General features: G+C 37.5%; 1 protein-coding gene across 6 annotated transcripts in view; it reads left to right on the plus strand.

Moving 5' to 3' along the window:
- The window catches only part of TTC13 (tetratricopeptide repeat domain 13), a 99,020-nt gene that overhangs the window by 38,429 nt on the left and 43,282 nt on the right, over positions 1 to 17,309 (plus strand). For 3 of the 6 annotated variants that reach the window (XM_004712167.3, XM_045297848.1, XM_045297850.1), the window contains 5 exons: positions 4,454 to 4,519; positions 6,002 to 6,094; positions 8,934 to 9,050; positions 9,942 to 10,052; positions 15,331 to 15,413. In XM_004712167.3, coding sequence (XP_004712224.1) covers positions 4,454 to 4,519; positions 6,002 to 6,094; positions 8,934 to 9,050; positions 9,942 to 10,052; positions 15,331 to 15,413 — 470 coding nt within the window. The remainder of the gene's footprint in view (positions 1 to 4,453; positions 4,520 to 6,001; positions 6,095 to 8,933; positions 9,051 to 9,941; positions 10,053 to 15,330; positions 15,414 to 17,309) is intronic. The other 3 variants (XM_045297851.1, XM_004712168.3, XM_045297849.1) reach the window with 2 other exon arrangements.

Genomic DNA, 17,309 nt, shown 5'->3' on the forward strand with positions numbered 1-17,309 from the left:
GAGCAATGTTGCTATGTATCATGCCTGACTGTATTATTGTATTATCTCTCATGCTCTCGATGACTTTAATATAATGCTTATATATCTCAAAAAAAAAAAAAGTCTGGAAAAATGATAAAATATAAATTTTATTATACTTTGCACTCAAAATTACTTTGATAAATTCTTATCCTAAAACTCAGTTTGTTTTTAGAAGTAAATATTGTTTTCTAGTGGGGGTGGTGAATCTCAATAATTCTAACACAGGCTTTGACTTATTGCTAATGCCATAAGCCAATGATAGATGAGAAAATAAGTAAAGGTATATCACTTTAGTAAAGTTATAAAGTAAATTATTTAAATTTAGGAACACTTAATATTAGACGGTATGTATAATAGTCACAGTAATGGTACCTCCTTCAATGCTGTTAGAAAAAATCTAAAAAGAGTAAATTAAATAAAACATAACTGCATTAGAGTTATGCAGAATAACTGAATGACTACTGAGAAGTCAGTCTCTACTTAGGTGTGTCAGGACTCAGAGATGTTGCAGGGGAAGAGGGAGGAGAGAGAAGGGATAATTCAGGCTGCTGCCGCACTCTGGCCATGGGCTACATATAAAATTCCTGAATCGAGATTTGTTGAACCAGTGATTAAAGTATACACAGTGTATAGTGGGAGCAGAGGAGCCAGAACAACTTCATTTCTTAGGAGTCAAAGAAGGTGACGGGCACAGGTGACGTGTCAAGTTGAAGGCAAATTACTGCAAACGCACTGAGCCAGAATTACTGTTAGTTGCCATTGAGTGGATTCCAACTGATGATGACCCTCCATATGCAGAGTATAACTACTTCCTAGGGCTTCAGAGCTGTAGCATTTTAGAAGCAGATGGCCAGTCATATCTTCTGAGGCACCCTTGGGTAGGTTCAGTATAAAAGGGTAGAGTGAGAGTTGATGACACTCAACTGTAAGATAAGAAATTTTTAATATCATTTGCATGAAATTTTCTTCTGCAAAGGGCTGCAGATATTACCTAATTATTTTCCAGATTAAGAGTTCCCACCCTTTAATAGGTACCTGGGGGTACTGTGGTTAAGTGCTTGTACACTAAACAGAAGGTCAGTGGTTTCAAACCACCATCTGCTCTGTGGGGGAAAAGACCTGGTGAGCTGTTCCCATGATGATTATAGCCTAGGGAACCCTAGGAGTGGGTCATGTTTACTCAATTATAAAGAGTTGCCATGAGTTAGACTTGGCGCAATGGCACACTACAGTTTAGAACTTAAAATTAAGTGGTGGATCAAAACTAATAAAAAATGAAATACAGTAGGCTAGTAAGTATTAGATTATGTTGTGTATAGTAAAGCTAGGTATAAGAGGCAAATTTTTGTGTTCTCTGTGGTAGGTTTCTATTTACTGTGTACTGGATTGCAATGTAAAATGTATATCTTAAAATATATTAGAGTACAGAAAGTTTGTCACTGTTGTAGGTACTGCTAGACATGAGGGAAGTGATACAACTTTAATGTTAGATTTTAAATTTTATTTTATGTGAGTCTGGCAAATAGGGAAAAACTACAAATAAACAGGTAACTGCTGTAGCCAAGGAAAGACATGCAGGCTTACAGGAATGCAAGTGACTGATGAAGTGGAAGAGATAGATACCACGTACACTGAAGAAGTAGAATTCCCAGTATTCCACAAGTCCATGGATTAGATAGGGACAGGAGAGTGACTCCTGCGTTGTCTGCTGCTGGCGTGTCTCACAGAGTAACTTTATTTTTGTACACTATTATTTGACTATGTTGGTTCACTATTATCTGATTCACCTCTTGCTTTGGTGGTATATTTTAAGGCTTTTAACAAATCTGAGAGTAACTGTCACCTTCCCTCAAGAATGTCATCCATCACAAAGAACAGGCTACTTTGACTACTGCCCCCGCCTGACCATAGGTTCTGTCCAACCTCCTGGCAGGCATTACTACTATAGAAAAATTGAAAGCATTCTTATTTTGATTACTTAGTAGGTAACTTTTTTCTTGCCCTCCTTTTCCCTCTGTGTTGTATCCCCCTTCCTTCTAGCTACTACTCAGCCTTTCTGTCATTTTGGGGTGTGTGTTTTCCCCCTAATGAAGAAGCCAGCAAAGTTTTTTTTTTCAATCATTTTATTAGGGGCTCATACAACTCTTAGCACAATCCGTACACACATCAATTGTGTAAAGCGCATTTGTACATTCATTGCCCTCATCATTCTCAAAACATTTGCTCTCCACTTAAGCCCCTGGCATTAGGTCCTCATTTTTCCCCTCCCTCCCCGCTACCCCCTCCCTCATGAGGGATAATTTATAAATTGTTAATTTGTCATATCTTTCCCTGTCTGACGTCTCGCTTCACTCACTTTTTGGTTGTCCGTCCCCCAGGGAGGAGGTCACATACAGTTCCTTGTAATCAGTTCCCTCTTTCTAAACCACCCTTCCTCTACCCTCCCAGTATCTCCACTCACACCACTGGTCCTGAAGGGATCATCCGCCCAGGATTCCCTGTATTTCCAGTTCCTAGCTGTACCAGTGTACATCCTCTGGTCTAGCCAGACTTGGCAAGGTAGAATTCGTGTCATGATAGTGGGGGCAGGGAGGAAGCATTTAGGAACTAGAGGAAAGTTGTATTTTTCATTGTTGCTACATCACACCCTGACTGGCTTGTCTCCTCCCTGATCAGCAAAGATATTTAAATATCAAAAGTAGTTGTTGCAAAATTAAAGGACCCTCTTTGTACTCTTTTCTTAGTTTTCCTTTATTTTTTAAAAAACTTTTTATTTTGAATTGGCTAAAAGTTTACAGAGCAGATCATCAGTTTTAATTCAATAATTCATACGCGTTTCATCTCATTCATTGCAGTCCTCTCAGTATAGCGTCACTAATTCCACTTCCTCTGTGTGTTTCCTGTTTCTGTTCTTCCCTCTTTCCTAACCTTTCTGAACATTGTCCACCTCTCTAAGATTAGTGTTCCTCTTATAGACTTCTCTATTGTAGATCGGAGCGGTGACTAAGGGCAATGGTCTTACGGTGAACAGGTTCGGGCATGTACCATCTGAAGCAGTTTCCTAGGGTGGACAATACCACCCTCTGTGGATGCTGAAATGAGGTGGGGCTGGGCTGCAAAAGTAGATGACTACACTTTATCCTAGATTTTGGACTACAGTATAATTTTTTTAAACACTGAATATTGTTGTTTTTCTGAAAAGGGAGCAGAGATCAGATAAGTTTGGGAACATATGAAGAGAGTGTTTCCTTACCTCTGGTTACTACTGTTGTTTCTTTTCATGTTTTGCCTTTTAAGAGTCCCAAAATGTGGGTCTATCATCATTGGAGCTTTGATTTTGCTAATTCTGGGAATGTGGAATTTTTAGGTGAATTTCTCTAAATTTTAATACAAAGTGTAAGCTAAGCCATCTGCTGGCTGGGTTGTGGTCATACAGTTCACCGCTAATTGTAGATGTAGCGCATTCTGCTTAACATCTCCCTTCCAAAAAAAAAAAAAAAAGCCTGGCATTGTCCCCCTTGCCTTTTCTCATTTATGTGTCACTGAAGTTGGGAGGTTCTTCTGTAATACTAGCAGGACCTACCAACTCAGATTTGAATGTGAAGAACAGATTTTTGCCTTCATTGAGTGCCTCATTTGGTGCAGTTCTGTTAAAATGTTATTAATGTGTGAGTTTCATCCAGGAGGTCACAGCCATAGGCTATTTACTCTTCTTTAAAAGTAGAGCAAAGGCTTCAGAGAAGCGAGAACAGTTGTGACTAACTACTGAAATGTACAAGTATGGTGGTTTAAGATGCTCGGTTGTAGGACTTGGCCTGTGTCTCATATCACCCATCAGGCTGGGAAAATGCAGGTTCCTGAGGCTCTGGTTTCCCATTCCAAGCCCTTACTTAGTCTATTCACCCTCCACAAGATTATGGAGGGAACTGGTTTTCGTTTTCTTCATTATGATGATTCCCAGGGGTTCCTTCTTCGTTCAGTTAGTCTATGGATATTTGAAAGAGCATTAGCAAGAGACATTGACTAGTACTTGACTCATCTCTGTCAACCTTTGTGTAAGCTACCATTTTCTTCTCTGTAAGATATGATTGTTAATGCCACCTAGTCATTGTGTTGCTGAAAGGATGACATTAAAGAAAATGCTACATAGAAGAAATAGTCATACTACTTGATGTTTAGTAGACATTAAGTAATGTTTGTTCCCTTCCCATTATTTTATTATTTTGTTCTAATACAAAACTCTGTGCATATATCTCATTCAAACGGACTTTTAGAATACAGACTTCCCAGGCTGGGGCTGCTCTTATTGTCTTATGAGGAATATAAAGATGTAGAGCTTCTCATTAGTGGCATTAACATGGGTAAGCAGAAACTGATTTTGTTTGGTATTGTTTTTGTAGTTTTTGACGTGTTTCTGTTTTGGTCTGACTAGGAGGAACCTGATCTGGTTAGTGCAATTTATGGCCGAGGGATAGCCTATGGAAAGAAGGGACTACATGTGAGTATGTAATAGTTACAATTGCCACTGTGCCTGCCTTACTTGACAGGGCCAAGGGGTCAGATGGAGTCGTGGTTCATCAAGCTCCTATGGCATGAACAGTGGTGGTGGTTTGGTTTGGTTTTCTCAGTTTTACAGTTGAGAAAATAGCAGTAGAATGATTGCTTGAGATCCAGTCGCTGGCTGTGATTTCTACCCTGGTCTTCTGAGGTTACCCTTGCCACACTTCCACTTCAAAAGGATAACCTCTGATTGCCTAAACCTGAGTCTTGATGAACTGCACATAGCCCAAGAAAAGTCTGAGACCGTCACTGCATTCCTAGAAATATTCTTTGTTCAAAATAGAAATCAGGCATCAACAGTTGTAGTGGAACTTACATTTTTCACAATATTTAAAAATTGAACAGATGAACAAAAGTTTTTTTAAGTGCGTGAAACTTATTTGTTATCCCATATACTTTTCTCAGATAGGTATAATATCTCTGTACTTATACTTCATATTACCTTTATTTCTCTGAAGAAGATGGGAGAAAAATCAGTATGTTTACCCAATTAAAGGCACCAGTTAAGATTTAACTGAAGTCATGTATAAATACTGAAATGGTCTATGATTCAAGTCCAAATTTTAAGTCTGAAACATTGGACACAAACCTTTTCTATATGTCATATCGTATGTTAAAATGATACGATGCTTTGAGGGGAAAATACCAAGATTTTTGCCAATAAAAATATTATACTAAGCTAGTCTGATGGAGAAATTATATATATATACTGTATATATAGTTCATCCATATGCCTGAGCTTGATTATCTGAAACATACAGAGCTAAGAAGTCAGAATTGGGAATGAGGGAGATAGTAGTAGGAAACCAGTGTCACATCCGGAGAGCCAATAAATGACCACTGGGGAAGTTGCTCTATTAAAGTTCAAAGCTAAATGGCTAATCAACATCTCTTTTAATTCTGACATGAAATGCATATCTGTATACAAAGTTACCCTTGCGTTTTAAGGTATTTTTATCAGAGAATAACAATCGTGATGACTTTTAAAGAGACTTTTCCTAGCCCTCTTCAAGTATAGGTATACTATAATAGGCTGTGGTTGTTTTTTTAAATCAAGACTGACTTGATCCCTTTTCATCTCCCGTGGTCACTGGTCAGCATCACTTTGCATGCTGGTCTCCACATTCTCTGTTTTAAAAGTCATTGATTAGGTGTTTAAATAGATTAAATTTAGAAAATATACTTTGTGATGCTCTCTTTGGAACTTCTGGAAGGCATCTGGAAGTGCATGGCTAAATGGACTTGAGTGAGTTAAACAACTGTAACTACTTCTTTATCTTGTCAGAACATCTTATGCAGAAGCTCACTTCATATTTACATCTAAAAAGTTAGTTATACTAAATTACTAATTTTTCAGAAAATCTTTTCCCCCTGGTTTTGAGTAACAGTATGTCTCATACTAAGCTGATACCTTTTTAAGGACATTAAGAATGCTGAGCTTGCTCTGTTTGAATTGAGCCGAGTCATTACCTTGGAACCGGACCGTCCAGAGGTATTTGAGCAGCGAGCAGAAGTGAGTGTGGTTTTCTTTTCCCTCTGTCATTATCGGATTAATTAAACCTCAGATTTCTTTCTTCCTATTATTTTATTACTTGTCAATTTTTAGTTCCTCTATGCCATTGTATTTTCATACATCGGTGCTAAATGCCCTTAAACATAGTTGCATTGACTAGAAAACCGTGGATCAAGTGATACTATTGATCTAATATATAATAATGTAATACTAAGTCATGTGCTTATGACATACACTTCATATTTACTGTCTATATGATACTTTAGCAAAATAATATCCCTAAATCCAAATGAAATGATCTGCCTTTTAAAGCAGCATTCTACTGATGTGCTTATATAGAATGCTTCTGAAATATACCTGTCAACATAGGATGATTACATAAGATCCTATATAGACAGGATGATTCCAGTGAGACATCAGAGGAATTTACGACTTGAGCCAGAAACAGTGATAATGCCATGTCATGCTATAAGCAAAGCAACTCGGAAGAGGTTCTTGTAAAGGAACCAGAGGAGAGACTGCCACTTCACAGTGCTGGTGGTGGGAAGGGAGTTTCTGAGGACGTTGTCCTAGATGATGGTGATACTTGAGCTGGAAGAATGTCCATTCTTGGGGACATGAGGTAGAAAAGGATAGTCAGAGAAGAGAAAAGAATGTGTGCGAACGAAAGTGTGTTGGTTTAACCATTTTCATAAAACAATTGTAGACTCTCCATGTCTATGCAGTATTTATTTTGCTACTCATTTACTCATATTAGATGCTTTAGGATTTATGTTAATATATTGTCTAAATAAAACTTCTAATCATCTGATATGGCATGATCACAATTGGGCTAAACAAAAAAAATGACTTGTCTCTTTGGGGCAAAAAACTGTAAGTAAATGAAGTACTAAGTATATCATAATCTTGAGGCTCCATTTGTCCTTCTTGCCCCTTCAAAATTATAGTGTCTTAAATTATAATTCAGTTTCTTAAGGTGAATTTTATGACTTTTTGAATAAAATTCATTCTCAACAATATAACTCATCTCATTTTTATTTTGGATTGTAGCTGCCAAAGCTTAAGTGGCTGTAATTTGTTAAGGACTTTTTGAGAGTCTTTTTTGGTTTTCATGTATTTTCTAACTAGTTTAACGACCACCTGCTTTAGGAGGGGAGTACAGATGCTGTGTCCCTCTGTTACTCAAATGCTACTTAGCAATGATATGATAAAGTATGAATTTAGTAAGTGCACCTAGAAATAAGACTTATTTAGCAAATTTTTGAAATTTGCGTATCTAATGAAAATTAATTGTTCATCCAAAAGTGAAGTTGGTAACTAGAAAAATACATCTCCAATTTGTTTAAAATGTATAGTAATATTTCTCTTTTCAGCTATTACTAATATACCTAGTGACTTTCCCAGATAAATTATAGCATTCAATTTATATATACTATGAATTGTTTTCTGAGAAATCTTTTGCCTTCGTGCTTTCTGAAATAGTCTATGTTTAATAGGTATAACTAAGCTTTTTTTAGTTACTCTGGTTATTATTCTATATCTCACTTCTTGTACTGGATTGGAATAATTTATGTGTCTAGGAGTTAATAAACTAGGTAAATATTTTTTCCTACTCAGATATGAAACAGACCACTCTGCTTTTTAAATTCTCAGGCATTCTTTTGTATAATCTCGGTTTTCTTTCTCTTTCTGAGCTACCGTGCTTACCTCTGATATGCCTTCCTGGATCCTCTCTCTCTTTTGCTGATTTTTAAGCTCCTGTTTATTAAGAAACCAGTTAATAAAACTTGACAAAAATTATGTATGTTATAGGAGCAAAATAAACCCTAATTTAAGGACTTTTGTTCAGGATAAAGTACTTGGGCTTGACACATGAATATTGATACCCAGTTTGGATTTTCTCACACCTTTTTGGTTAATTTTTTCATTTTGAACTGTCTTCTGTGTTATGCTGACTGAACATAGCATGAATGCTGGATATAAAGTGATTTCCCAAATAGACTTGCGGATATTTTTTTCTCCTACTTTACTTATTGTGACTGATTTCTTAAGAGTTAACACAAAAAAGCTTACAAACTCCCTGGAAACTTAGAAATTGTCATTTAGGACTTATTATTATAACAGATATAACTAAAGTCCAGGGATAATTATGTTTTAAAAAAATATTAATTGGGAGCTAATGCATATGTAATATCATTCCATAGTTCAGTCATGTCAAGCAGAATTGTACACTATGTTTTATTGGTTCCAAAGTTGTCATCCAGATCAATTTTATTACCTTCATATTTATATATACATGTATATACACACAGGGAACTCAAAAAGTTAGAAAATGTCCAGTATCTTTTAATTCCATTATACATGTATATACACAGAGGGGCTTCAAAAGGTTAGTAGGAAAAGTCCACGATCTTTTCATTCCAGTTTTCCACAAACTTTTTGACACCGCCTCGTGTGTGTGTGTGTGTGTGTGTGTGTGTGTGTGTGTGTTTCAAATTTTGGCTTTACAGACTTTGGAAAATATAAAAAAATTAAAAATTATACATCATTGAGAGAAAAGTACACATTTCAAGAAAAGCAACATCCGTATTAACTCAAACAAGAAAAAATGACAATAACTATAGTCATAGTTCATCAGTCTCCTTGCCTGGACTAGGATAGTAGCATCTTTGAATCTCAATGCATGGGTTCAAGAACTCAAGTGTGCTGAGAATAATTTTGTGAGTGTAGTAGTGTGGTGAAGAGGAATTACAAAAACAAAACCAAACATTTTTAAAAGGCAGTGTGAGGGTTGGTTGTGGGACTTTTTCTCCCCTAATTGCATGTTTTGGATTCACAGATTCTGTCCCCTCTGGGTCGAATCACCGAGGCAGTGAATGATCTCACTAAGGCTATCCAGCTCCAGCCCTCAGCACGGTTACATAGGCACCGAGGGACCCTGTACTTCATATCAGAGGTGACTTGTTCTGGTCTTCATCCAGTGCCTTTCGTAATGGTTAAGATTTTACCTTTTGCCTTCGAAAGCTGTTATTTGATAGATTATAGTTTAGTAATTTGCTTAGTAATATGCTTATGAGTCAAGAGAGTTATAAAAACATTTTTGTAACTGAAATTAAAGTTACAGGGATATTAGGTACAAAGAACACATGGGTTTTTGTTTTTTCCCTTGAACTATTGACAGTAACTAATTCTGGATTGGAATTTATAAAAAGAGAGAGAAAAGGAGAAATTTGGCTCATGGTCATATTTCTTATAAATATCATCCGAGAGAAACAGATTTCCAAGCTGTCAATGAGATTTCTAAACCTAGAGGTACAATGTGAGTCTCTCTGAGTATCGTGACCCACGGACTGTAATCTGAACTAACAGGGCTTCCAGACTGTAGTTCTCCTGTGTGAGTGACCCCAATCTGGGAAGGACATCTTGTGCTGTCTTAATGGTATTTGTGATTGCTCCAATTACTGAAAAATATCCAAGAGAAAATAATAGCACATTTTAGTCAAATAGCTTAATTATCTGAAAATTATTCAGTATACTAAAAGTCTCGTACCACAAAATGATTGGGAGACTTTCTCTAACAGACTTTTACTTTAATAGTATTTTAAATAATGTTCTGTATTGCAATTGAGGTGAAGTCCTTAAAATAATCCTTTATTTGCTCACCCCCAACCCCAATCAATTTTCTAAGAAAACAGATTATTATAGTAATAAGCCATAAGATATTTTCTTTAAAACCCAAGAGGGCACAGAATTAATCAGTATTGTTTCTCTCTACCAATCAAATATAGAAAATTCTCAAATATTTAATCACTATTGCTTTATTTCACCCCCCCTTTATTTTTCATAGGACTATGCAACAGCCCATGAAGACTTTCAGCAGTCCTTAGAGCTGAACAAAAATCAACCTATCGCTATGCTATACAAAGGTTTAACTTTCTTTCACAGAGGACTTTTAAAGGTGAAAGTGCTGTGTAATATGTGTACAACATGATTCTGCTCTTTTGTGGGTAGAGAGAATTTAGTGAAGATGGTTTGACATATTTTTAAAATGATGCCTCAAGTGTCTGATGGGTTTATTTTAGAAAGTGAATCAATATATTTATTGAGCCCCTACTATTTGGAGGGAGGTACAGAAAGAATGGATAAAAGGTTAATACCAGGGAGAAATAATACTGCTTATAAAGTATACAGTTTCCTAAGCTTTTTTTCTACAAGCAATATATTTATTATATGAGGAGTACACTTAAAGTAATATAAACATACTGCTTTGGGAATGTAGACAGGAAAGTCCCAAGTGCTGTGCTAAGGATTTTGACTTTAATATGTTGGTTCCTGGCAGTTGTCAAATGTAGATTTTGAGAAAATATGTAGTTTAGACCAAATCTGACAACATGGTGGCTGGAGATAGTAGGGATAGACAGAGAGTAATTAGGAGATACTTGTAGTATTCTGTGTCAGAGGGACGAAGACCTGATCCCATGCTTTGAGAGGCAGCTAGAATGAAAGAGAGCAACAGGTTGAGAGACATTTCTGTGCTTGATCAGATTACTCTAATTTAAGGGGCTGACTGGCTACTCCGAGGAGGCAGTACAGGAATTCAGTAAAGGGATTCCCTAAATCAAATAAATTTGGGGGGTACACATGTTTCCGGCCTCTCCCTTTCTTCTGCCCTGACACTTTATTCAGCATTCTCAAAGTACTTGTTGAGAACCTTCCGAGTGGTAGAATTGTGACAGCATTGAGGAGACACAGACATACAACTAGTGCTGGGCATCGGGGATCTTTGTTTTTACCTCGGTTTCCTCAGGGCTTCATAATGCCTGGCACATAGTAGGTCCTTACTTATTGGATATATCCACACTGGCTGATTGAAACATGAGTATCATGCAACTGAAAATACATTCAGCCTGCTGCACAGGTGGGAGCACGGTGGTGGCTGTGAATGATAGGGAAGGGCATTGCGGCTCAAAGAACCTACATTTTATGCTTGAAATCAATTCAAGGACTCTCTGAGTATCTGAGATAGGTGTTTGAGGAAAGGCTGAGGAGAAAGAAGACTTACCTTTTTAAAAGCTGCATGTTGTAAATCCTCAATGTAAAGGACAGTGCCTATCACATAGTAGGTGCTCAATAAATATTAGCGGGATAAATGAGTTCAAGGACAGAGTGTTGAATTTGGTTGGAACATCTTGGTGTGAGCCCTGGCTCTGAATCCTTATTAACTGCACTTACAGAGAAGTTATTTTTAAATTTTCAGCTTTTCTTTCCACATCTGTAAAATAGAGATGATTCTATTTTACTCCTGAAATTATTGTGAGGATTAAATAATAAAAGTAAAACTTATTTTGTAAGATATAAATATTAATCAAGTGTTGATTGTGATAGATTATTTTAAATGGAAAAATTTAAGTTTTTTAGATTCTTTAAAAATAAAACAAACCAACTCAACACACTAAAAGCCAAACAAACAGACCTTCAGTATATGCTGTTTCACACATCTCGGATACCTTTTGCAAGTAAATGGGTTAGTCCTAAGAAAGTGTATCTTTCTCGTGTTAGGATTCAGAGGTTACTGAAAATGTGCCTTGAGCAGCTGTCAGTTTAGTTCATATCTGACCTCTGTTCTTTGCATCTTCTCTCACTGTCACCTTAAGTTAAAATGTCAGTATCTAGCCCTTGAATATTTCATGGAAGGGAGGAATATTTGAAATACACACACAAAAAAACCCCAACTAACTGCTAATATTGTGGCGGTGGTGGTGTGCACCATCAAGTCAGTTCCAACTCACAGTGACCGTATGACAGAATAAAAGGCCCACTGCGTTTCTTGGATCACCTTTTCCTGCTGAGTGGCTGGTGGCTTCTAAACTTTTGGCTTATCGATAAGTATTTTAAAAGTAGGCAAATGGGGACAGATGACTGTTCTCTTCGTTACTATACAGTCACACTCAGGAGCATGGCCAGAGCTCTTTGAATGATTTGGAAACGATTTGGAAAAGTTTTTCAGGGGAGAAAAAAAAAGCAATAACAGAGATACCACCTTCAAATTGGACAAGGACTAAAATTCAGTCTGCTTTCCTCCAAATATATATGATGAGAACTTGGAAATGGTGCCTTTTTTTTTTTGAACATTAAAAATCTCCCTTTCTACCAATCTTATCACATAGTATGGTCCTTTATCGTTTGCACCATGCTCATAAACACAGGTCCAATATATAATAGATGGGAATTTTTTGTTTGCATTTTTGTAGAGCTGCTGTCTGAGGAGGTCAAAGTGTTTACATATTGTCTCACTCATCCAACGGCATCTCCATGACGTAGTGAAGGAGCAGAGGGTGTCCCAATTACACAGATTGGAAAACTGAGTCATTGGTGACATGGCTTAATTAAATTACTGAAATTAGTTTAGCTGTCTCTAATCTCTTTTTCTAACTATAGAGATAAGGTATGAAATGGACCAATGAGTTTGAACTAACTTTATATTCTAAAGTTGGTCTCTCCAGGTGAACATCAACTTAAATTATTATTTAAGTGGTTGACTACTTATTAATATTACCATTTAATGATTAGAAATATGTACTAGGCAATTTTGCATACAGATTTAACAAGTATCCAAATTAGTTATATCTGAAAATTTGCATTTTCCTAGGGAAACACAGCAAGTAGAAGCTTTTCTATTGAATTCTGTTTTATTGATATTATAAGGCTGTTTCAAAAAGTGTACATTCTGAGCACCTATTTATATTAGTTATCTAGAATTGCCTTCACTCTCAGAGTCATCTGAGAGTGTGCTCTTTGTTATCATGGAAAAACCCCAGAGTGATGGCTGCTCATCAACTATTAAGAAAGATGGTGACTGGATGGGGTGATGCTATGCAAATAAATGAAGCAGCAATTCATATGCTTAGCGATTGGTTCATTCGAACAGTTTCTTTGTTCCCAATGGCTTTCAGATCTTGATTCTGCTATGTCCTCTTTGGCAGAATGAGGTAGAGCACTGTGCAGTGATTAGACAGGAACCCTGAGACCAAAGACTCTAAAAAGCTGAAGAGAAATCAGACTTTGAAGAACTGTGGCGTCCACGCATGCTGTAAGTGGAGTGGGCAGCAGATGCCTACTGGGCATCTCCACCGAGATGTCCATAGACACTCCAGACTTATGCACCCAATGGAGCTCATCATCTTCTCCCACTTCACCCCCAGGCTGTAGCTCTTCTGTCTCCTGTATCTCCCTGTCTTGGTTAATGCTTTTGCCATCTACCTAGTCTCTCCAGCCCTCTGCCCTCTCTTCCTCCCCATCCCTCAGACCCAAACCACCACCACGGTTCATCTTATTTTGTCGTAATAAACATCTCCTGGTTCTGACCCTTTCCTCTCCTCACAGACACTGTCTCAATTTGAGCTTCCATTATCTCTTGCTCGGATTACCACAGCAACTTCCTTTGGGTTCTGTCTCCATTTCTTCCCTCTCCAGTCTGTCTTCTCTGTTGCTACTGATTGCAACTAATCATCTCTAAAAAGTAAATCTCATGAAGTCACTTACTTACTTAAAGACTCCTAGTCCTCATGACTTGCAGGGTAAGGCCCAGAATGCCTAGCATGACATAGATGCCCCTCACTGGCCCTAGCTTACCACCCTCCCTTGGTCTCCCACTGTTTCTCCCCTCCCTCCCGCCCATGCACCCATACTCCTGCTGTACGACATTTTCTGCCTCTCCTTGAGTGCTCTGTCCCATGGCACAGCACTACTTCCCCTTTCTGAAACGCCCTCTTTCTTTAACCAGTAAATTCTTTTTCATTTCCCAAGACCCAACTTGGTTGGCCCTTCCTCTGTGAATCCTTTTCTGACCCCCTGGACTAAGCTTTCTTTCTCTTTATGCCCAGCTCCTTTTGCGCACATCTTGATTATAGCTCTGAATTTGTATTACGGTGACCTGGTTACATAATTGGCTTTCTAAGTAGATGACTGTGAGTTTCTAGAAGACAGATAATGCTTGCTCACACTTGAACTTGCTTTACCTCCACTGCCCCTGGCACATAGCGGGCGCTCAATAGATATTTGTTGAATTAAGAATATATTTGTTTAAATATAAATGCCACTAGGCAATGGCAATAGTGGTTTTTAAGGTCTTTCAGAACTTTACTTTTCCGAACAGTAGATATTTTAATAGTTTCACTTATTAGGTAGATTGTTTTCCCCTTTGATAAGTTTAAAACCTGTCGCCCTGCACTTCAGTTGTCCCTAAAGAAAGACACTATATAATGAATGATACGTTCATATTTGATATTTTTAAAAAAGGTTGTACTATTTTTGCAAAACTATTTATGTGCCCACTAAGTCTTTAAATATTTATTGAGTGCCTACCATGTGCAAGGCAGATAACCTCTGTAGTAGTTCTCTCCTATGATGATCTGATCAGGTTTGAAATTCTCTCCCTATAATTTTTAAAGCTCTTACAGTTTATGCTATTTTTTTTAGTAAGATATGCCTTTCCTTCAGAACTGTGGGGAATTTCTTCATAGTTTTTCATTAAAATAACTAATGAAATCTAATGAAAAATACATCCAACAATGGTTTAAACCTAGGATGTTCATTCTGAAACACATTGTATTCATAGTTTTCACATAGTTATGCAGTAGCCAAATATACCAAATATGTATTTCCAAAGATGACTTCTTAAAGAGTAGTGCCTTTAGCAGTTCTCATTACATTAGCCTTAGAGCTAGAGATAGTCTAACTAGGAGCTTTTTTTTTTTTTTTGCAGGGGGTGGTGGTTGCTTTAATAAAAAGTTTCATTTGGGGGTTTTGTCTTTTGTCGGTTCAATTTTAAATGCTACTAGTTATGAAAAATTTAAAGTGATTTTTTCATATAACTCTCAGGCTTATTTTTGTTCTACAGGACCCTTATTAATTGAGGAAATGCTAGTTTTATGAAGGGTACATCATTTGTACTTAAAATTCTGATGAAGTAGATCGTGAGAAGCTGTTTTCTCATTGTCTGAATGGGAAAAACTTAGGCTTCATTGTTTTTCATAGTGATGTATTGATTTTTTGCTGAAATTCAACCCTGACTTATGTTGTACTATACTTTCTACATATATATTTTTTAAAGTTTCCTATTAAAAAAATCTGTTAGAGACTACATATGATATATATCTAAGTCCTTTCGTAATTTAAGTAAAAGTAAATTCTTACCAGTTATGCTAATTAAATAATTTTCTATCTACTTTTTACAGGAAGCTATTGAATCCTTCAAAGAGGCTTTGAAGCAGAAAGTTGATTTTATTGATGCATATAAAAGCCTGGGGCAGGCCTACAGGTAAGTCCAATAATAGCAGTTGGGGTAGCAGGGAAAGTGAGATAGCCCCACAAGTAATAAACCAAAACTAAACCAAAAAAACCCAACTTACTGCTATCTAGTCAGTGCTGACTCTTAGTGACCCCTGTGCGTTTCCTAGACCTGTTGATGGGAAGAGAAAGCCCAGTCTTTCTCCCCCGGAGCTGCTGGTGCTTTTGAAGTGCCAACCACTCAGATCAGATCCCAAAGCGTAACTACTACACCACCAGGGAAAGCCCTTCAGAGGTAATACTGATACGTATTTACGTGTGTTTTCTTAGCCAGAAGAGATGGTCATTCTAAATTGTGAAGACATTTATATACTACATTACTCAGATATCTTCTTGGGAATATAAAAAGAACTAAGTGCCAGAGAATGCCTTATTGATAAGATGATGTATATTATAATCCCTGAACCAACGTCAGTTTGTTTGTATGATTTTAAAAATGCTCAGCCTTCTGGGTGATGCTTTGAATAGTGGTATTTAAGCTCTTGAGTATTGGCTGCTGCGGCATCTCACTAGATGTGTGTGACTTCTTAGAGGAAAAAGCTAATTCCTTGTTCACCATTGTCCCCCTTGTAGCTCCACTGCCCCCGGCACATAGTAGGCACTTAATAGATGTTTGGTGAGTTAAGAATTGTTGTTGCCTTAAGTCAATTCCAGCTCATAGTAACCCTTGTATTACAGAACTAAATGCTGCCTGGTCCTCTCCCATCCTCACAGTTATTCTTATGTTTGAGCTCAGATTGTTGCAGCCACTCTGCCAATCCATCTTGTCCAGGGTCTTCCTCTTTTTCACTGCTCCTCTGTAACTAGCACAATGTCCTTCTCCAGGAACTGATCTCTCTTGATAACGTGTCCAAAGTATGTGAGACGAAGTCTTGCCATACTTCTAAGGAGCATTCTGGTTGAACTTCTTCCAAGATAGATGTGTTTGTTCTTTTGGCAGTCCATAGTACTTTCTGTATTTTTCGTTAGTACTATCGTTCATAAGCATCCATTCTTTGGTCTTTCTTTTTCAAGGTCCAACTTGCGTAGGCACGTGAAGCAATTGAGAATATCATGGCTTGGGTTGGGCATACTTTAGTCCTCAATGTAAAATCTCTGCTTTTCAACACTTTAAAGAAAGAGGTCTTGTGCAGCTGATTTACTGAATGCAATGTGTGTTTTGATCTCTTGACTGTTGGTTCCCTTGAGCATTGATTTTTTTTTTGTCTTTTAAAAATCATTTTATTGGGGGCTCCTACAATTCTTATCACAATCCAAACATACGTCCATGTGTCAAGCACATTTGTACATTTGTTGCCATCATCATTCTCAAAACATTTTCTTTCTACTTGAGCCCTTGGTATCAGCTCCTCATTTTTCCCCTGCCTCCCTGCTACCCCCTCCCTCATTAACCCTTGATAATTTATAAATTATCATTATTTTGTCATATCTTACACTTTCCAATGTCTCCCTTCACCCATTTTCTGTTGTCTGTTCCCCAGGGAGGGGGTTATATGTAGATCCTTGTGATTGGTTCCCCCTTTCTATCCCACCTTTCCCTTACCCTCCTGGGATTGCTACTCTCGTTATTGTTTCTGAGGGGTTTATCTGCCCTGGATTCCCTGTGTTTCCATTTCTTATCTGTACCAGTGTATATCATCTGGTCTAGCCAGACTTGTAAAGTAGAATTGGGATCATGATAGTTGGGAGTGAGGGGAGGAAACATCAAAGAACTAGAGGAAAGTTGCTCTTCATCATTGTTATACTGCACCCTGACTGGCTCGTCTCCTCCCCGTAACCCTTCTGTAAGGGGATGTCCAGTTGCCTACAGATGGGCTTTGGGTCTCCATTCCGCACTCCCCCTCGTTCACAGCGATATGATTTTTTG

Source organism: Echinops telfairi, unplaced genomic scaffold (assembly GCF_000313985.2).
Source record: "Echinops telfairi isolate 266 unplaced genomic scaffold, ASM31398v2 ScPeMD7_7424;HRSCAF=8462, whole genome shotgun sequence".
NCBI lineage: Eukaryota > Metazoa > Chordata > Mammalia > Afrosoricida > Tenrecidae > Echinops > Echinops telfairi.